Below are 20,451 nucleotides of genomic sequence, written 5' to 3'. Positions count from 1 at the left end.
GGTGTTCCTCGGCTTTCTTCAGGCTCCTGCTCCAAGGACACCTTCTGAGACCCAATCCCGTCATTTAGGTCCTCAGCTTCCTTGCCCTCTTGTCTCTTGCCATCCTGCCTGGGACTCTCTTCTCTTCCTCTTCCCTTTGTCAGCTTCTGCACATCCCCTCCCTTCAGTTTAGGTATTCCCTCTTCAAGGAGGCCTTTCTGCATCCCTGGGCTCTCCATCAGGTAGCCTGTGCACACCCTGTGACGCCATGTTAAGTGTCACCCTTCCCCAAGGGCCACATACCCGTGACAGCAGAGGCTGTGGCTGTCTCCCGCACAATATGGCTTATCAGCACTCGCTCTGGTCTCAGCCTGGGGTTGAAGCGCAAACATGAAGCCAATTACCTTTAGCCTCAGTGTCCTGATGGGTAAATGGAGCCCCTTACAACTTCAGAGGGAGATGTGAGGATCCAATGTGAACTGTTCGGAGTTATACTTGACACTTACTAAGCCCTCTGCTAATGTTAGTTGTCATTTTATCTCCTGGAACCTGCAGTCACTGGTATAACATATTCACTTAAAAAGGGCGCCTGGGTGGCTCAGTGGGTTAAAGCCTCTGCCTTCGGCTCAGGTCATGATCTCAGGGTCCTGGGATTGAGCCCTGCATCAGGCTCTCTGCTTAGCGGGGAGCCTGCTTCCTCCTCTCTCTCACTCTGCCTGCCTCTCTGCCTACTTGTGATCTCTGTCAAATAAATAGGTAAAATCTTTAAAAAAATAAAATATTCACTTAATGATCTTTTGCTGAATTAATGAAGGAGTGAATGAATAAGACCAAGTATCTGAGCATCCAGATGAGAAATTCAAGGTCACAATCTGAGGACAAGGATACAGGGCAGGTACCTGGCCCCCTGATGAGTGGTGAGCTGACTCTGGGATGTGATCCAATTTCAATAAGTAAAATTTGTCCTTTTCCATGAAACAGGTGCCTTCGTGGTGGGGAGAAATGGCCTGAGTCCTCCGACCCATAAACATGCCTTCCCCAAGTGAGGTTCTACAGAGGCACTGCCCTCAGTGTTCATCGTGGATGCAGGCTGGGCTCTCGGGGACAAGCTGGGTGGCGAGGGCGGACCTCTGCCATCTCTGGGCCTCAGGGCCTGCTTTTAAACAAGGAGGGGGCATGGAAGCTGGACCAGTACAGTGTTCACAGCCTCCTCAGATCCACATCCCCTTTTTCATAAAAAAACCTTCTATCACCCCTTTGTTACCTTAAATGGAATTCAGATATAATAAAACTGACCTACACATGTTGAAAAATCAGCATTGTGCCTTAACTGGAGAAATAATTTGGAATAAAATGATCTGTATTTCAATTCTCAGGGATAAATATAATGCAAGACAAAATGGGCTTGCTTCTATGTACAGGGCTGTTTTTTGTTTGTTTGTTTGTTTGTTTGTTTAAGTACATTCCACACCCAGCGTGGAGCCTAACATGGGACTTGAACTCACAAACCCTGAGATCAGTACCTGAGCTGAGATGTAGAGTCAGACACTTAATGGACTGAGCCACACAGGCGCCCCTGTACAGGGCTATTTGATGCATGATTAAAATATTATAAGTGTGTTGCTGTGGGTGACATAATTTTTCAAAATGGTAAGAAAAAAAAAACCTTGTTAAGTTGTGAACAACACAAAGTTCAGTCGTCCCTCGGGTGACAGTAGTTTCATTCCTGGGAAACTTGGTATATCTTTAAAACCATGCAAAAAAGTACTTTTAGCTCATATGCCAAATGAGTTAGGGGCTAAGGGTTATTAAAAGCGGGTTTTCAATTCTGTAAGGTCCTGGAAGGACATGTGGGTGGAGGGACCTTCCTTCGCGATGCTAAGGCATCAGAACACAACTTGGCAAGCCTAGTGGAGTGGAAGAATCACGAAACCTAGATCCCCCGCCAACTCCACTTGTGGGTGTTCACCCCACGTAAATGTTGGCATGCACACACCAGGAGACATGATGACATTGTTTCTGTGGGCGATAGTGAGAGAATGGAACAAGTCAGGTCTCCAGCATCAAGAGAATCACAAATGTGATGGATTGCTTCCGGGGGGCAGGGGTGTTGCCATATGACCATGAAGATGCATGACTTAGAGTTACAGGTAGTCAACCTGGAGAAATCTTGAATATTGATCCAAAGAACAAGGTTGGGAATGACATGTGGAATAAAGTGCCATTATATAGTACCATCTAGATGGTTTAGAAACGTGTAATATCATGCTTGACTTAGGCCTGGCACCGCCCACTACCACACTCCCGGCCCAGTGACCCAGATGCACTCTGGGCTGTGTATGTTTTATGGGTCATAGTGGGGTATACTTGATCAGACCTGGTACCCCCTCTTGCCCACTCCAACACAGAACCCTCAAGGGTGCCATTGTCAGGGTGGTGGGATGCAGGAAGCCTCTGTCTATCCCTCCCCTTCCTCTGGCTCCAGGCCTTCTCTGCAAGAGCAAGTGCAGGGTCCTGGAGGTCCGAGTAGAGCAATGTGAACAGACCCATCTCTCTCATTAGGAGCTTCCACAGAGGCCAAGCCTGGGCAGGTTCGACGGGGTTTTTTGGGGAAGACAAGGAGAGGGCAAGAACCATTGGTGGGGAAGGAAGGAGAGAAAGAAGAGGAGCAGGAAAGGAGAAAACAGAAGAACAGGTGGAAAGAAACAGACGTTCTGATTCAGAGAGACTTGGAGGACAGCCACTGACCTCCAGAGGTCCAGATTCTGAGACTTAAGCAGGATGAGCCTGTGTTGGGAGCTGTGGCCGGGGCCCACCCCCTTCTCTGTCTTCGGTGGGTCATCTTGCTTGTGCAGGGCTCTGGGCCTTAAAGCAGGGGAGGGGCTGGACTGAGCAGCTCTGACTCCAGTTCCTCCCCTACTCTTTCAGTCTGTTAATGGCAGGTTTTCCCGAGTGCCCACCAGGGTTCCCTGAGTTACCCATGGTTTGTTTTATCTGCTAGCTCTTTCTCCACCTCTTCTGGGGTCTGCTCCCGCCCGCACATCCACTGGGACTGGCACAGTTAATGTCTTACATGCACCAATGCATTTCAGCCTCAAAATGACCTAAGAAGGGAAATGATAATGTCATTACCAGTTTATGGATAAGAAAACCAAGACACTTGGAGAGAACTCACCCAAGAGATGAATAGAGAACAGGAATTTGAGTAGATTCCCAAGATTGTGGATTTTACCTCTACCGTCTACACCCCCTATAGGGGTCTAACATGTGCCAAACACCTGTTTGGTACTGACACTTCCTGTGCCATGCCAGGCATACTCCTGCCCCAGGGCCTTTGCACCTGCTGTTCATTTTGCCTATTACCCCCCCTCCGCCCCCATAGCTACAAGTCTCTCTATTCACTCCATTCAGGTCTCTGCTCAAATGTCACTTTACCTGTAAGGACCCTCCTGACCTCCCTAATAAAACATATCTCCTCTCCCTTGCTCTGGCAAGCACCCCCCCACCCCAGATTCTGCCTTATTATTCTAGCACTCACCACCATCTGACATGTTACTTATCTATATTTACTGGCTCATTGTCTGTCTTCCCCCAGTAGTAGGGATGCCCTGAGAGAACAGACTTTTCTCTTTAATTCTCAGCACACTGATTAGTGCCTGGTTTATTGTCCGCCTTCAACTACTTTTTATGATTGAGTTTTTATGACTTTTTATGAATGGTGAAAAGTGAGGCCCCTGCCCTCAGTAAGCTCAGATTCTGGAGGAGACAACTGGCCTTCATGAAGGAAATATCCCCATGTTTATTTCAGGCAGTGGTGAGTGCTGGGGAGAATACATCCACTGCGTGAGGGCAATGAGAGGGATGGAGATGTCATGGTGGATGGAGCTATTTGGGAGCCCTCATGAAGGACACAATTGAGCAGGGACACTTGGATGAGTTAGGGAATGTGGTGTGGCCAATGCCCAGATGGGTGTCAGGGCAGAGTCAGTTTACGGGGTGGTAATGGGATATGTAATTGGGGAGGGGGTTGGTTTGCAGCGACTGGATTGTGCAAGGCCCTGCAAAGTCCAGGAGGTTTTGGGGGCAAAACAGTTCTTCCAGAGGCTCGGTTCCATGTTTCCTTCTCTGCTGTTCATTTCCTGGGGCTGCTGTGACAAACGACCACAAACCTGGGACTTTAGAGCAGCAGAAACTTATTGTCTCATCGTTCCGAAGACGAAAAGTCTAAAATCAATATCATTGGGCAGGAGTCAAGGTGTCAGGGGGCCATGCTCCCTCCAGAGACTCTGTGGAGAAGCTGTTCTGGCTTCTTCCAGCTTCTGAGAGCTCCTGGCTTTCTTCAACTTGTGGCCACATTACTCCCATCTCTGCCTCTGTGGTTATGTTGCTGTCTTCTCTTCCATGTCAAATCTCCTTCCTGTCTCTTCCTTATCAGGATACTCAGGACTGCATTTTGAGCCCACCTGGATAATCCAGGACCCACTCCCATCTCAAGGTCTTTAATTCCAGCTGCAAAGTCCCTTTTTGCCATGTGAGGTCCTGGTCACAGATTCCAGATATTACGGCATGGATATCTTCTGGTAGGAGGCTATCATTCTGATGGCCATTCAATGCTTTAGGCAATTCTCAGGCTAAACTACCATCCCCCTTGGCTGAGATTTTGCAAGCTGTTTTTACTGTTGTCATCATGAAAAACAGCAAGGCAAGTGCAGTTCCCCACAGAGCAACTGTTAGTAAATGATCACGTGGAAAACAAAAAGGGAGCTCGCAGATACTGAGTGTACATGGTGCACACAGCACATATGAAGCCCACAGTAAATGAATCGAATTAGTTCTTAGACAATGCAGAGAAGTCCACATTATGATCTGTGTCTGCATTATTATCCATCAGGGTCCAAGACGTGAAGCGACTGATTAGTCACTAAGGGCATACAGGGAGGGAATGGGGACTTCGGGATTGCTAGCCAGGCATGTCACACTTCCCCCTGGCTTCTTGGTCCTGGCGCTACTGATGTTTTGGACCAGACAACTCCTCGTTGTGCGGGCTGCCCTGTGCATTTTACGATGTCTAGCAACATCCTCTACTCACTAGATGGTGATAACCAGTTGTGACAACCCCCAAGCTGTGACAACCCCAAAACTGTGACAACCAGAAGTGTCTCTAGATATTGCCAAATGTACACTGGGGAGAAAACATCCTCTTCTTGAGCACTACTGTTCTCACTTACACTCCCTATGGCAGGTGGTGGTACAAAGACGTGCTCTTTCAGCTGGGAATTGAACTCAGAGCAAGGAAGCAGCTGCCTCTTGCCACTGAGGTAGACATTACTGGTTATCTACTGACATTTGGTCTTTGGTTCCTTTAGTGAAGAATGACAACTGGGCACAGGGCTGCCAGAATAAAGACTACATTTCCCAGCCCTCCTTGCAGCTAGTCGTGACCATGTGACCAAATTCCAGCCAATTAGAGGTGATGTGGGCAAGTTCCCAGCTGTGCCCTTGAAGGGGAGGATCCTACTCTCCTTTCCTGCCTTCTTCCCTAGACTTGCGAGGAATCCCCTATTGCTCCGCCTGCCTATGCTTGGTTATTACCAGAGAAATCAATTTTCTTCTGGCTTAAGCCACTGTGATTTAAGAGTTTTGTAAAAGTTGCCAAATCTGTGTTTAACTATTATAGACACCTAAGCCAGCCATGGTGGGGAAGGAAAGAAGTCAGGAAATGGAAAGAGAAGGATGTAAGTGGAGGGACCTGGGCAGTCTGGCTCTGCAAGCTCAGAGATGCTTAGGAAAACCTTCCAGAAAGTCTCTGAGTTGGATCTTGCAGCATAAGAAAATGTGGAGAGGGGAAGACGGGAGCAGCCACACCAGAAGGGGTGTAGCAGGAACAAGGGCCCTGAGAAGAGAGCCAGGCAAAGCCCTGAAGGACAAGGAGGGCTTGCATGGGCTGCAAATGGAGACACGCACACCAGAAGGGAGCCCAGTCAGTGCCCAGTGGAGAACTTCACCAGGTGAGTGGAAACCAGGTATGGAGATCCTGGAGTTTGGCACGAGACCTGGGGAACATGTGGAGGTTGAGATCAGAGGCAGAGAAATGGCTGGGGAGCTCTGGCCTCTCTCACGACTCAGAGGAGCCACTCTGGGGCTGACCTTTCACCCATGGCCCATGCCCCATGCTAAAGTGGGGCTCTGTCCTGCTGGGCCTGGGGTCTTGATGTCTTCTTGCCGGGGCCTTCTCCGGCAGGCAGCCAGGGCCAGCGGGAGTACAGCCAAGATCACTGTCTTCAGCTGCAGGACCAAAGTGTGAGCATAGACAGGAGGTCTGGAGGACACAAGGGAGAGCTCAGGAAGGACCCTGGGTGAAGCCCCGATAGTCCAGACCTCAGTGTCCTCACAGGGAAATCTGGCCCAGCTGCTATAAACCACGGGGCCACATTCTCTTTACACTGAGAGAGGAGATCTAAGACCTCCCCTCCCTCTGTCCCGGATCTGAAGAGGCTTTGCCCCATATCCTATCTGTACGCTTAATCATCTTGACAGCATTCCTGACCTCCGACAGTCATAGAAAACTGTATTCATTTATTGGTTGCTCAGCTCCTTTCCCCCAGACCTTGAGCTGAGCATTTCCTAATTGCCTAATATAATCCTTAAACTTATCTTGCAAGGTAGGATAATAATGTATTGGTACAGATAAGGAGGCAGACTTGGAGAGGGCATATGATTTGCTTAGGGACATATATGTCAGAGAAGTGATGGGACCAGGTGGTCTGGCTCCCAAGAATGGAAGGAACAGGGCTGAGCAATAGGGAACATCCGGGGCTGCTACCCCAAGTCTCAAGTCCCAAGTGCCCCTGAGTGTTAAGAGGTGATGTGACATGCATGGGTCTGGGCACTTGGTATGCACAAATCTTATCAGATCTACATACAACCTTGTGAAGTAGGCTCTCTGATTCTTGTCCTTTCTCCCCTCTAGTACACAGAGCAGGACAACAGCCATTTAAGAAGCGAGGCAACCTGCCCACAATCACTCAGCGAGAAAGAGGCTCAACCCAGGACGCTTGTCTACTAAGCCATGTTCTCCAGTGCTGTGTTGTATAGTTTCATGCTGTATCTTTGCCCTGGCTCACGGGGAGCTCACTACCTCTCAAGCAAGACTGCCCTCTGAACAGCCAGCACTGGTTGTTAGAGAGTCCTTTCTTTGACTGAGCTTCAACATGGATCTCTGGTTTCCTGGTTCTGCAGTTGAGAAGAAGTCCTGGGACTATTTTCTTGGTGGCAGATAACCCTGGAAGTCAGGGACTGCTCCCTTCCCATGGCCAAGTCATGTCTGACTGCCCTTGTCTGTGGAGACTGTTTACCTGCACAGCAGGTAGGTACGTTTACCTGATAGATACATCCTGTCTACATGCTCATTAGTGAATTCTGTCTCTTGGGGAGAAGTGCGGTTTGCTGCAAGGAAGGGAGACAGTCTCTCATTCCCCTTTCTTTTCTGTCCTGCCACTTCCCGAACCCCTGTGCTATGACTTGGGGTCATCAAGATGAATCTGCCTTGGATCGGGGGCTAGAAGTCAAATGCTGCAACTATGAGGGACTATAGTTAGACCTGTGGGAGCATCTCTGGGGTAGGGACAATGTCTGATTCATTGCAGGATCTACAACACCTAGTACAGTGCAAGGCAGTGAAGAGAGGAAGTTAAATCATTGATGGTCTATATACAAAGTTTTGTGGAGCCCAGAATGGCAAGAAATTAACTCTGCCTGGGAGAAACAGAAGGTTTCAAAGAGGAGGGGCTATTTGTGCTGGGCCTTGAAGGATGAGTAGGAGTTCTCCAGAGAGAGGGAGAAAGAATTCCAGGCAGAGGAAATGGCTTGTGTAAAGGTTGGAGGCTGAGAACAGCTGACTTATTTGGGACGTGATGGAAAGTTCCTTGTGGACCAGCTCCCCCTCACCCCTGATGCCTCCTAAACCACCTGTCTCACCTTTTACTCTCAGCCTGGTGCCCTTGTTCAGACAGGTATTGTCCATTGAGTTTCCTCTGAAACTTGACACAGTAGTAGTTGCCTACCTGCTCAGCGGAGGCACCTTGCAGAAGAATGCTAAAATCCCTCCTGGAAGCCTGGACTGCTGTCATGTTGGGGTGGAAGATAACTTCAAAGTTGTAAATGGCTTCCTGGCTCAGGCCAGCCCCCAGAAACCACCTGATGGGTTCTGGGGGGACTATCTCCAAGCACTGTGCTGTTCAGGAATACAGCGTGTCTAGTGGTTGCCAACACCAACCCCTGAGACTGGATGATCCAGAGGTATGGGTCTGGGTCCCCGGCTCCTGAAGCCAAAGAGAGGGGCCTTGCTGTATTCTGTTTCTTCCTCTGCTGTCCGCTCATGACCTCCCTCATATCTTCCCTCTCTCCCCTCTTCCCTGATTTCTCAACTCAGCGACTCCCTCTGTATCCCGCCATTACTCTCAAGTAGATTCACTCAGTAGAGAACTTCTCAGTACCTCTTATGTGCTGATGTTAAGATCGGGAAAAATGAAGCTCAGCAGGGCACACAGATACCCTGCTAGGAGGAACAGATACCCTGCTAGGAGGAAGTTCTCAGTCTGGTGGTGGAGATGGCCCAGAAAACCCCCCTGAGGTCAGAAACCCAGATGACTGTAGGACCAAGAGAAGGCTCCTGTCTCAGCTTGGAAGCAGCCCAGGAAGCCCTTTGGACATGCTTGCACCAAGTTAAAATGCACCTTTTCCCCTGCCCCCAGTCACCTGCCACAGGTATTCTGCCTGTCAGCAGTCTACAGGATAGTTCCACAAACATCCATTCTCTAGTTCATCACCCGAATGACCTTCAGTGTAGGAATGTCACTTACTCTGCAAGTTAAGCACTTGAATTATATAGAACTGAAGTGATAATTTAAGAACATACTCTCATTGAATGGCAGACCCAGGATTTGAGTACCCAGGTCACCACTACTGGACCTCGAGATATCATGACCGATAGTGTGGGGAGTGCAGTAGATGAAATTATCAGCCCTAGTTCTTGACTGTCCTGGCGGTATGGTGCATTCCTACTCTTGCCGGGGTCTTGAGGTGGGAAGGTTATATATCATGATCTCTTGACTTTGAGCTTAGCCACGTGACTTGCTTTAGCCAACGGGCTGTTAGTGGACATGATGCGATTAGAAGCCAGAAACATGCTTGGGGTGTTGGGACTTGTCCTCTTTGCTCCTGCCATCTCCATGACACAGATGTACTCTGGATAGCTGCGAAAAGACATGGCCCTGGAACGAGAGGCACGTGGGGCAGAACCCCTTCCACTGCCTGTACACATGTGAGTGCGACACACTTATTTCCTGTGCCGCTGGGATTCGTGTGCACAACATGGCTGTGGGTAAAGGGACACAGATCAGAACCGGGTGCTTGGACCGGCAGAGCCTGCTACTCAACATTCACAAGCATGGAGGTGCCCTCCTCCGGGACCTTTTCTGATTTTTCACTCATGTCACTAACCCCCACGCAGTGGTAGCTTCCAGCATGCTTGCTGGGGACACTGTGGATATAGATGGAATAGTCACAACCAAGTGGCTCCGTGTCTGCTGGATCACTGGTGTCACCCCAGGAAAGCAGCCATGTTTGAAGTTAAAAATCTCCTGCTGGTGCTGATGGCTCGCCTTGACCCATTTAAGGATGTCATCGGTGTCGGAGTCATCCACTGGCCACCACAGTATGAGTGCCTTACCTTCTGCCACCAGCACAGGGCCCTTGGGCTGTAGCACCTGCTGCTCACTCCCATTGCTCCTACAACAGAAGAAGAAAGTCTTTGTGCTGAGCAGGAAGGACCTGGAGCCCTCAGAGGGGAGCTTGACCCCATCTAGGCATTAGCTAACCAGGAACAATTGATCAGGATGCTGGAGGGATGTTGTCAGGGGAGGAAAGTGCGAAAGATGGGGAGGTTGGCTGGAGAGACAGAACGGAAGTATTAGATGGAGAACATAAAAATTATAGATGGCACTTAAGTGCCCACCATGTGCCAAACCCTACATGTATTACCATTTATTCTTCCCAATGCTCCTGTGATGTGAGCAGCGATATTACTATCCTCCCAGATCGTTAGGTAAGTTTCCCAGGATCACTACTTATGGGCTGAATGGCCAAATTCACGGTGGAGTCCTAACCCCCAGTACCTGTGAATGTGGTTGCATTTGCAGACAGGGTCTTTAAAGAGGCAATTCAGTTAAAATGAGAGCATGAGGGTGGACCCCTAATCCGATATGATGGGTGTCCTTATAAGAAGAGGAGATGAGGACACAGATACACATCGAGGGAGGCCTGCATGGAGGCACAGAGAGAAGATGGCAGATGGCTGCCAACCCAGCTGATACCTTCACCTAGACTCCCAGCCTCCAGAAGGAAGAGAAAATACATTCCTGTTGTTCAAACCACCAGTCTGTGGCCCTTTGTTATGGTCACCCAAACTAGCACTTTATCCAATAAGAAGGGGACAGTCTGTTTCTGGAGCCCCTGTTCTCAGCCCTCAAATATATCACACAAAAGGTGTGTGTGGTGTTTTTCAGTGTAAACATCCTCCCTGCTTCCTGTGACTTCTTTTTAAAATTTGTAATTTTTGGATTTTCTTATTTTTTAAGTAATCTCTATGCCCAACATGGGGCTTGAACTCACAACCCTGAGACCAAGAATCACATGTTCTATAGACTGAGCCACCTAGGTGCCTCCCCCCCAACCCCGTAAATTCATTTTTTTTTTAAAAGATTTTATTTATTTGACAGACAGAGATCACAGGTGGGCAGGGAAGCAGGCAGAGAGAGAAGGGAAGCAGGCTCCCCACCGAGCAGAGAGCCCAATGTGGGGCTCAATCCCAGGACCCCAAGACCACAACCTGAGTCGAAGACAGAGGCCCAACCCACTAAGCCACCCAGGCACCCCTCTTTTTTTTTTAAAAAACTACCTTATTGAAGTATTATTTACATAAGTAAATACCAGAAATTGTACTATATACAGTTCTATAACTTTAAAAACATTTTTTTAAAATTTGAAGTACAGTTGACATATAATATTGTATTTATTTTCCAGGGTCAACCACTTTGGGGGTTGAACTGCTGAGTTTGTCCTCAAAATGGGCATCGAGAAAGAGGGCTGAGGCCTCCCATGCAAGTTCTTTCACAGCTGGGTTATGAACATCATCTCAGGTGCTCCCCTCAAGAACTCCCTGAGGTAGGTATTGTTCTTGTTACCACCATTTTCCAGATGAGAAAACTGATGGCGGAAACATAATGGGACCGTATATTCAGTTGGCATCATGAGAAGGATCTGGACTCAGATCAGGTGACTTAAAGCTCTGCTCAACGTAGGTCATCAGCTTTGTGTCCCAACTTTCCCCTTGGTGTATGTGACCATCAGACGGATGACTCCATCTCACCTCAAGACATAAGTTTGCAGGATATCATGGTGTTTCTCCATTGCAGGTGAGGTGGGGGAGTAGGGAGGTGAGGCAGATGTTTCCTTCTAAGAGGGTCTGGGGAGGGGATATGGAATTCTAAAAACCTTTCCCGCCTGTTCTTGGCTAGGCCTGTGCTAGGAGCCCAGGAACTGCCTCACAATTGTGACTAAGTCATACCTCATGTTCAGTTCTAGGGATTGCTTTTGTCTGTGGAGTCCTTAGTTCCAAGAAGTTCAGCTGCATCTGCCCTCAAACACCATGATGTGAGCCAGTCAGGTCTGTTCACTCTAATCCTTTCTGGTGGTTTTTTTCCTGGCCTCAGGTCGTTTCCCCACACCTTGCACACAAGCATAGCAAGATGCCCTCCACTCAGCACGGGGCTGAGAATAGTGCCTGTTCCCACCAGCCAAACTGGAATACCTCACGACTGACAGAGCAATGGATAGAACACACAGAAGGGAGTACTCACAGAGAAGTGCTCTGTTTCCATCTAGCAAAGCTGAACAGCAAGACCCTGAAATGATAAAAACAGATAACATTCTATTGTGAGGCTTTGACATGTGTTTAAGTAAAGTTCTGACAATAGTAGAATAAAGACTGGGCAGTGGGGGAGACACTAGAATCCCTTCGAAGGTTTCCTATCCTGTGTGCTTAATGGTGTGCTGTCATTTAAAGGTAGATGGTGATAAATTATAGACAAATACTGTAAACCTTAAAGCAACCTCTAAACAACAAAATGAAGTTATGGCTAATAAGCCAATGAAGGAGACAAAATAGCATTATAAAAATATTTCTCAACCAAAAGAAGACAGAAAAAGAGAAAAAAGGGAACAAAGGACAAATAGGACAAAAAGCAAGGCAATAAGATCTAAACCTGATCCTGTAAAAAGTCATCTTGAATGTAAATGGTTTAAATACACCATGTAAAAATGAGAGATTGTTGGATTGGATAAAAAAAAGTAAAACCTAACTATCTGTTACCTACCATAAAGCACTTTAAATATTGAAGGTGCAGCGGGCTATGGACATTGGGGAGGGGAGGCGAACCATAAGAGACTATGGACTCTGAAAAACAACCTGAGGGTTTTGAAGGGTCAGGGGTGGGAGGTTGGGGGAACAGGTGGTGGGTAATGGGGAGGGCACGTTTTGCATGGAGCAATGGGTGTTGTGCAAAAAGAATGAATACTGTTACGCTGAAAAAATAAATAAAATGGAAAAAAAATATTGAAGGTGCATGTATGTTAAAAGGAAAATGATGGGAAAAGATATAGCCTATGAATACAAATCAAAGGAGAGCTGGAGTGTCTATCTTAATATCAGGTAAAGTAGACGTCAGAGCAAAGAATATCTCTAGGAAGAAAGAATGTTATTTCATAATGATAAAGGAGCAAATTAATCAAGAAGACTTACAAATCCCAAACATTTGTGCACCAGATAACAGGACTTCAAAGTATATGAAACAAAACCCAGTAGAATGGCAGGGGGAATCAGACAAATCCACAGCTATACTTCGAGATATCAATATCCTTCTTTTCACAGTTGAATAGAACATGTAGGCAGAAAGTCAGAAAGAATACAGAAGACTTGAAAAGCACTGTCAACTAACTTAGTCTAATTGACATTTTTTGTGCACTATGACCCCCAAATAGGAGGATATACAGTTCTTTTCAAGCGTACAAAGAACATTTGCCAACATGGAGCATATTCTGGGTCATAAAAATGCTCTCAACAAGTTAAGAAGAATTCAAGCATCCCCTTTAACCGCAGTGTGTTTAAATTAGGTTCAGTAACAGATGCCTAGGAAACCCTGAGATATTCACAAGCTGAATAACATACTTTCCAATAACACATGCATTAAAGACAGAATGAAAGGGAAATTAGAAGGTATTTTTATCCAAATGAAAATGAAAACACAATATTAAAATTTGTGGGATGTGTCAGGAGATTTATAGCATTTAATGACTATATTAAGAAAGAAGAAAATACTTAAATAAATGACCATAGTTACTATCTTAAGAAACAGGGAGGGGCACCTGGTTGACTTAGTTGGTTGGGTGCCCAACTCCTGATCTGGGCTTGGGTCGTGATCTCGGGGTCCTGGGGCTAGAGCCCTTCATCAGACTGTGCTCAGTGTGGGGCCTGCTTGGGATTTTCTCTGTCCCTCTTATTCTGCCCCTCCCCAACCACCCACGGGCTCTTGTCTCTTAAAAAAAAAAGAATAAAAAAAGGAAGAAACAGGAAAAAAAGAGCAAATTAAATTCAAAGTAAGTAGAAGAAAGGAAGCAACAAATATCTGTATGAAAATCAACAAAGTAAAAAACAAAAAACAATAGAGAAAAGTCAATAAAAACGAAATCTTTGAGAAGATCATTATAATTGATAAACCTGTAGCCATACTGGAAAGAGAGAGAGAGAGAGAGAGACTCAGATTATTATTCAGGAATGAGAGAGGTGAAACCAGTACAGACTTTACAGATAAAACCACAATGAGCTATTTCTACACACCTGTGAGAATGACTAAAATGAAAAAGATTGACCATACCAATGTTGGCAAGCATGTAGAGGAAATATCATCTGCATACATAAAGACTCATTAATACTGAAGCCTCTGAGGTCCTTGAACCTGACTTTCTGCAACATGTCCTTCCTGTGGCTTGGTTGGTCTTTCTCGTTTCCTTTTCCTGTTTTATGTCAAATCCCATGACATGCTGGTTGGTGTTGTTTGAAGGTTTTTGTTTTTTCTTTTTTTTTTTGGATGTATGACACACATAATACTGTAGGCAAGTGCACAAGTATTGGGGGCTCACTGAATTTTTAGACTTTTGGTATCTGTATACACCTGTATAATCACCACCATAAGCCATAGAAGGATCCTTCTTGTTCCTTCCCATTCAATCTCTGTGTAAGGCCCCGACAGTTGTGTGGGAGAAGCAAACTGTGTCCTGCCTCATCTTACAAGGGCACTAATCCCATTCCTGAGGACTCCCCCTCACGACCTTGTCACCTCCCAAAGGTTCCACCTCCTAACACCATCACGCTGAGGGGGGCATGTATGCTTCAACATAAGAAGTTGAGGGGGACACAGACATTGTGTCCATGGCCGATGGCAGTGCAGTGGGGTGTGAGCCATCCATGAGACAGTGGGTGTGCTTTTCCAAGATGTTGGGGAAGGTCATGGAAAAGCTGTGACCACCCTTTGACCTGTTAGCTGAGCCTGGGGACTGGGAAGCTCCACACCTCCTCCTGTCCTCCAAATAGGGGCTCCATGGGCCTTTCCCACACCCAAAGGCTGCTTCAGGGACGTGGCCTGGAGACAGTGATGCGGTGTTAACATTTGGACGGTATATATGACTGAACCCAGTTAAGGCCACTATAGAAATGTTTAAACTTTGGCAGTGGAGGGGGGATCCATTCCTCTTGCTGCCACCCAAGACAAACGTTGTATGTAAGTTCCTTTTGATTTAGCACGGGGATCCTGCTTAAGATTCTCTCTCCCTCTGCCCCATCCCCGCCTTTTGTTCTCTATAAATAAATAAATAAATAAATAAATACACAAATAAAACTAATGTCTATCAGACTGGAGTGGCTAACCTGTTTCTTTGATCTCTCCGGGGGGGGGGGGGCAGTGTCTCATGGGGCCAGTTTTAGATTACACGCAAGAAGTTCCCCAGGAGGGCTATGAACGGACAGTTGTTGCCTTTTTTCTTTTTTGTAATGCAAGTACCTGACTTAAGCTTTGATGGCTAAGGCATGCATTTCAAGGAGGCATCCACCTCTCAAATAAACACCAGGACTGCCCCCAGCCTGGATAAAGAGCCAGGCTTGCCCTGCTGCAGCTCCTTTGTTTCAGAGATCTTGGTTAATTTCTGTAACTGACCATTTGGTCCTCTTGCCTTTTTCTCTTCCCAAGCTTTAAATTTCTGCTACCCTGTTTTTTTTTTTAAATATTTTATTTATTTGACAGAGAGAAATCACAACTAGGCAGAGAAGCAGGCAGAGAGAGAGGAGAAAGCAGGCTCCCTGCAGAGCAGAGAGCCGGATGCGGGGCTCGATCCCAGGACCCTGGGATCATGACCTGAGCCGAAGGCAGAGGCTTTAACCCACTGAGCCACCCAGGCGCCCCTCTGCTACCCTGTTTTAAATTCAGCAATAAAGAGTGAGCCCAGGAAACCCTAGCCCCCTACCTTTGACTCCAATAAACACAGAATCCCATGCCCATGCACACTCACTCTCTTCCTGTGACCTTGCTGTGTGGCTTCAGGTTTCCTGTGTGATTTCCAGGTCTCATAAGTAATAATCCTTTATTTCTTTTTAAAGTTTCCTGATGGTTGTTGCTGAAGGGCATCTTGGAATCATAAGAAGAACCACAAGGGCAGGTCCGACCTCAATTGTGGTTATTAATAAACTCAACACTCCGGCCTCATAGGTAACCACCAATCTGATTTCTATTACCGTAGACCAGTTTTGTTCGTTCTTGAATTTCATATAAATAGAGTCATACAGTGACTGGTGGTGTCTGGCTTCTTTCATTCATCTCAAAGCTTTGTAGGTGTACGTGTGTTCTTTTTTCTGTATTGTGGTAAAAAACAAAACCAAAACCGTAACATTAAGTTTACTTTCTTAACCATTTTTAGGTGTACAGTTCAGTAGTGTTAAGCATATTTAAGTGGTTGTGCAACAGATGACTAGAACTTTTTCATCTTGCAGAACTGAAATTCTATACCTCTCAAACACTAATTCCCCCTCCCTTCTCCCTTCAGCCCTTGGCAACTATCTTTCCACTTTCTGTCTCTATGATTTTGACTATTTTAGAATACTTAATATAAATGGAATCATATAGTATTTGTCCGTTTGTGGCTGGTTTATTTTGCTTAGCGTGATTTCCTCGAGGTTCATGCATATTGTAGCATGTGATGGGATTGCCGCCTTCTTAAAGGCTGAAAGGTTAAGTTAAGTTAAGAAAGTTTAGGTTAAGTTGGTTAAGCGTCTGACTCTTTTTTTTTTAATGATTTTATTTATTTTTTTTACAGAGAGAGAGAGAGAAAGAGAGAGATAGATCACAAGTAGGCAGAGAGTCAAGCAGAGAGAGAGGGGGAAATAGGCTCCCTGCTGAGCAGAGAGCCTGATGTGGGGCTCGATTCCAGGACTCTGAGATCATGACCTGAGCAAAGGACAGAGCATTAACCCACTGAGTCACCCAGGTGCCCCTGACTCTTTTTTTTTTTTAATTTTTAAGATTTTATTTATTTATTTGACAGAGAGAAAGAGCACAAGAAGGGGGAGCAGCAGACAAAGGGAGAAGCAGGCTCCCCACTGAGCAAGGAGCCTGTAGGACTCAGTCCCAGGACCCTGGAATCATGACCTGAGCCAAAGGCAGATGCTTAAATGTCTAAGCTACCCAGGTGTTCCTTTTTTGTTTTTTTAAGATAGATAGATAGATAGATAGAGCAAGCTCACCAAGCAGGGGGGAGGCGCAGAGGGAGAGGGAGAGAGAGAATTTTAAGCAGGTTCCATGTTCACTGTAGCACCCTCTGCAGGGCTCCATCTCAGGACCCTGAGATCATGACCTGAGCTGAAATCAATACCCAACTTTTGTATCAACATGGACAGGACTGGAGGAGATTATGCTGAGTGAAATAAGTCAAGCAGAGAGAGTCAATTATCATATGGTTTCACTTACTTGTGAAGCATAAGGAATAACATGGAGGACATTAGGAGAAGGAAAGGAAAAGTAAATTGGGGGAAATCAGAGGGGGAGATGAAGCATGAGAGACTGTGGACTCTGAGAAACAAACTGAGGGTTTTGGAAGGAGCGGGGTGGGGAGGTGGGTGAGCCTGGTGGTGGGTATTAAGGAGGGCACTTCTTGCTTGGAGCACTGGGTGTGGTGCATAAACAATGAATCTTGGAACACTGAAAAAATAAAAAGATTAAAAAAAAAAAGTTGGAAACTTAACTGACAGATCCAACCAGGCACCCCAGCATCTGACTCTTGATTTTGCATTTCTTTTCTTTTTTAAAATTACTTTATTTATTTTTTTAAAATTAATTTTATTTTTTCAGTGTTGATCTTGCATTTCTGCTTGGAGAGGCTGACCATCTATTTTCATATGCTTGTTGGCTATTTGTAGGTCTTCTTTAGAGAGGTGTTTGTTTATTCAAATCCTTGGCCATTTTTGATCAGATTATTTTTGTTGTTGTTGATTTGTGGAGGTTTCTTTTATGTTCTAGATATTAACCCCTTATAGATACATGACTTGTAAGTATTTTCTCCCATTCCATAGGTCATCTTTTCTTCATGTGGATGTTTTCTTTGATGCAGTTTTTTTTTCTTAATGCTAAATAATGTTTTTCTCTAGTAGAAGTTTCTAGTTTTAAGTCATAGTTAGGTCTTAAATCTATTTTTGGTTAATTTTTGTCATATCTGCCTGATGATTTGATTCTTTTGTCACTATATAATGACCTTCTTTGTTTCTTGTGACCTTTTTTCCCCCTGAAAGTCTGTTTTATCTGATATGAGTATGGCCACTCCTTACTGTCTTTAGGTTCCCATTTGCATGGAATATCTTTTTTCTATCCTGTCACTTTAAGCCTACCTATATTCTTAGAATTAAAGTGAGGTTTTTTTTTTTTTTTTTTTAGACAACATATAGTTAGAGGGGGTGTGTGGGGGAGAAAGGCAATATATAATAAATAAAGTAAATAAGTAAATCATGCAGTATGTTAGAAAAGTGATCATTCTTATGAAAAAAAAATAGGAGGATGAGGAGAGAGGGTGGTGAGAAGTCACGGGGGCCAAGGTAAGGACTTGGACGTTTTCTGTCAGTGATATGACCACCTATTGCAAGGTTTTGGAGCAGAGGAAGGACAAGATCTAACTATTGTCTTGAAGGGCTCCTCTGCTGGCTACAGGGAGAATGGATGGGCGAGGCGAGGGCAGAAGCAGGGAGATCAATGAGGGGCTAACTACAGCAATCCAGGAAAGAGGACGGTGGGTGAATTCAGGGGGTGGAGATGGAGAGATGTGGTCGTTTCTGGATACATTTCAAGGCAGAGATAACACGGTTTCCTGATAGAAAGGATGTGAGATGAGAGAGGAGAGTCAAGGATGCCTCCTAGATTTTAGACTCAAACACCTGGAGGAGTGACGTTCCCATGAACTGAAATAGGGAAGTCTGTGGGTGGGGCAGGCTTTGGGGGGATGAGTAGAAGGTCAGTTTTTAATATGGTGAGTGTGAGATGTTTTTGTGCATCCAAGTAGAGCTACAGAAGAAGCAGTTAGATATAATATCTAAGGGAGACATCCCAGCTGGAGAATAAAATGTGGGAGAATCAGCCCCTGGAGCTGGATCTTCATTGGACCACGTCAGTTATGGAGTCCCACCTCCTGGCCAGTGACTGGCTGAGTAACTGGTCGAGGGACAGACGTTGAGATTTTGACCTATCGGATGTGAAGGGAAGAGTATGGCTGCCTGGGGGATGGGGGCAGAATTCTTCTAGATTTCTCTGTGCACAGATAGTGGATTTTTAAGAAACCTGTATGGAGGAGTCTAATACTTACTGTTACTAAAGCATCATAGAAACTATCTGCAGGATATTCAGAGCTCTAGGTTCTGAGAACTGGTTAATACATCCCACTGTCTGAATTTGCCTTCCACATGACTTTTTTTTTTCTTTTTTCTGCCAAGCCTGAAATCAGTTCCATCTGGGAATCTGGGGAAAAATGAGATTTCCAAATCTCATTTTTCATGAAACTCATGAAAAATAAGTTTTCATGAAACTCATTATTTTCTCTCTTCCCACATTTTAATAATGGAGGAATGTTGGAAAGTTGAGAACAAGGCACGCACAGATTTGATGTTTTGTGTAGTTGAGAGAATTAGTGTTTTATGTGGTTGGATGCATTAGATATTCTCCTCCAAAGTCAAATTGATGTTTATTAAGAAAAGAAAAGAAACTAAGTAACTTTATATCATACCCCCACGTTGTTGTAGCCTTTTAATCTTTTTTATAGATTTATTGAGATACAACTCACCGGGCCTAAAATTCACCATTTAAAGTGTGCAGTTCGATGGCACATTCAGAGTTGAGACGCATTGGGCTTTAGAAAGCATAGACTTCTGACAGGTAATTATAAAATGTGCCTGCTGGTGTCACTGCCCAGCTCTGCAGCCCAGTTTTTACAGATGCCTTTCTCTCCAGTGTTCTGTGCTTTGCCGTGGCCAGGTTAGGGCGAAGATAAAGGTAATGCATCTGTCCCAAGGGAGATTGTATAGAGTATAAATGCATCTTTGAGTTTCAAAGGCTGAGCTCCAGATGAAAGATGCGGAAGTTTGGAAAAACAGTCTCCTGTAAAGGCAGTTTCTCTCTCTCTTTTCCCTCCCATCCCCTTAAACACACTTCTGAGACTAGGCAACATTGCCCCATCTGCAGGGGAGAAAGGGAGCTAGAGGGAACCAGCACTGGTGGGGCCCTGAGAAGGGTCCTGCAACTTACTCCTCCTGCAAACCCTAGCTCCCATTTGGAGGGACTGGAGAGTCAGGACTTGCACCTTCCCTCTTGGTGACATGACCTGTGGAGTTCCTGCCCCCAGTCTGGCCCAGCAATAGAACAGATCTGGAGATGGGCTCTGCCTGGGTGGAGAGGACCTGAGACAACCCTACAGAGTTTCCTGGGGTCCCAGAGTAGCCAGATTTTCCAATATGCTTAGGAGGATTGTAGGCAAAGCTGAAAGTGAGCAAATGGAGGGAAGATTTGAGATCAGGAAGAAGTAAATTCTAACACCACTGGTGTGGATCTGAAGTTAAAGGCAATACGGGTGATGGACATGCTAGCTCATACCTGCAGAGACTGATGTCACAGAGATCACTTGGACACTACTGGGGATAGAGAGACTGGGGGAGCCCTGATTTGACTGAGGATAACCTGAATGTCAAGTTTAAGTTCCTGAAAGGGTGCTTAAAATAAAAATTATGTTAAGTCATGGAAAAGTAAAAAAAAAAAAAAAGGTAATACTTAAAAGATT

General features: G+C 45.7%; 1 protein-coding gene across 1 annotated transcript; it reads right to left on the bottom strand.

Moving 5' to 3' along the window:
* Nucleotides 1-6,129: 6,129 nt before the first annotated feature.
* On the bottom strand, nt 6,130-11,610 carry SIRPB2 (signal regulatory protein beta 2). The gene is given in 5 exon segments (XM_045980561.1): nt 6,130-6,298; nt 7,957-8,192; nt 8,194-8,300; nt 9,710-9,768; nt 11,606-11,610. Coding segments are annotated over 5 exon segments (576 nt in total).
* Between the last annotated feature and the right edge of the window lie 8,841 nt (nt 11,611-20,451).

Source organism: Meles meles, chromosome 16, assembly GCF_922984935.1.
Source record: "Meles meles chromosome 16, mMelMel3.1 paternal haplotype, whole genome shotgun sequence".
Lineage (NCBI taxonomy): Eukaryota > Metazoa > Chordata > Mammalia > Carnivora > Mustelidae > Meles > Meles meles.
Note: the sequence above shows the minus strand (reverse complement) of the source record. Positions and strands in the feature narration are given on the sequence as shown.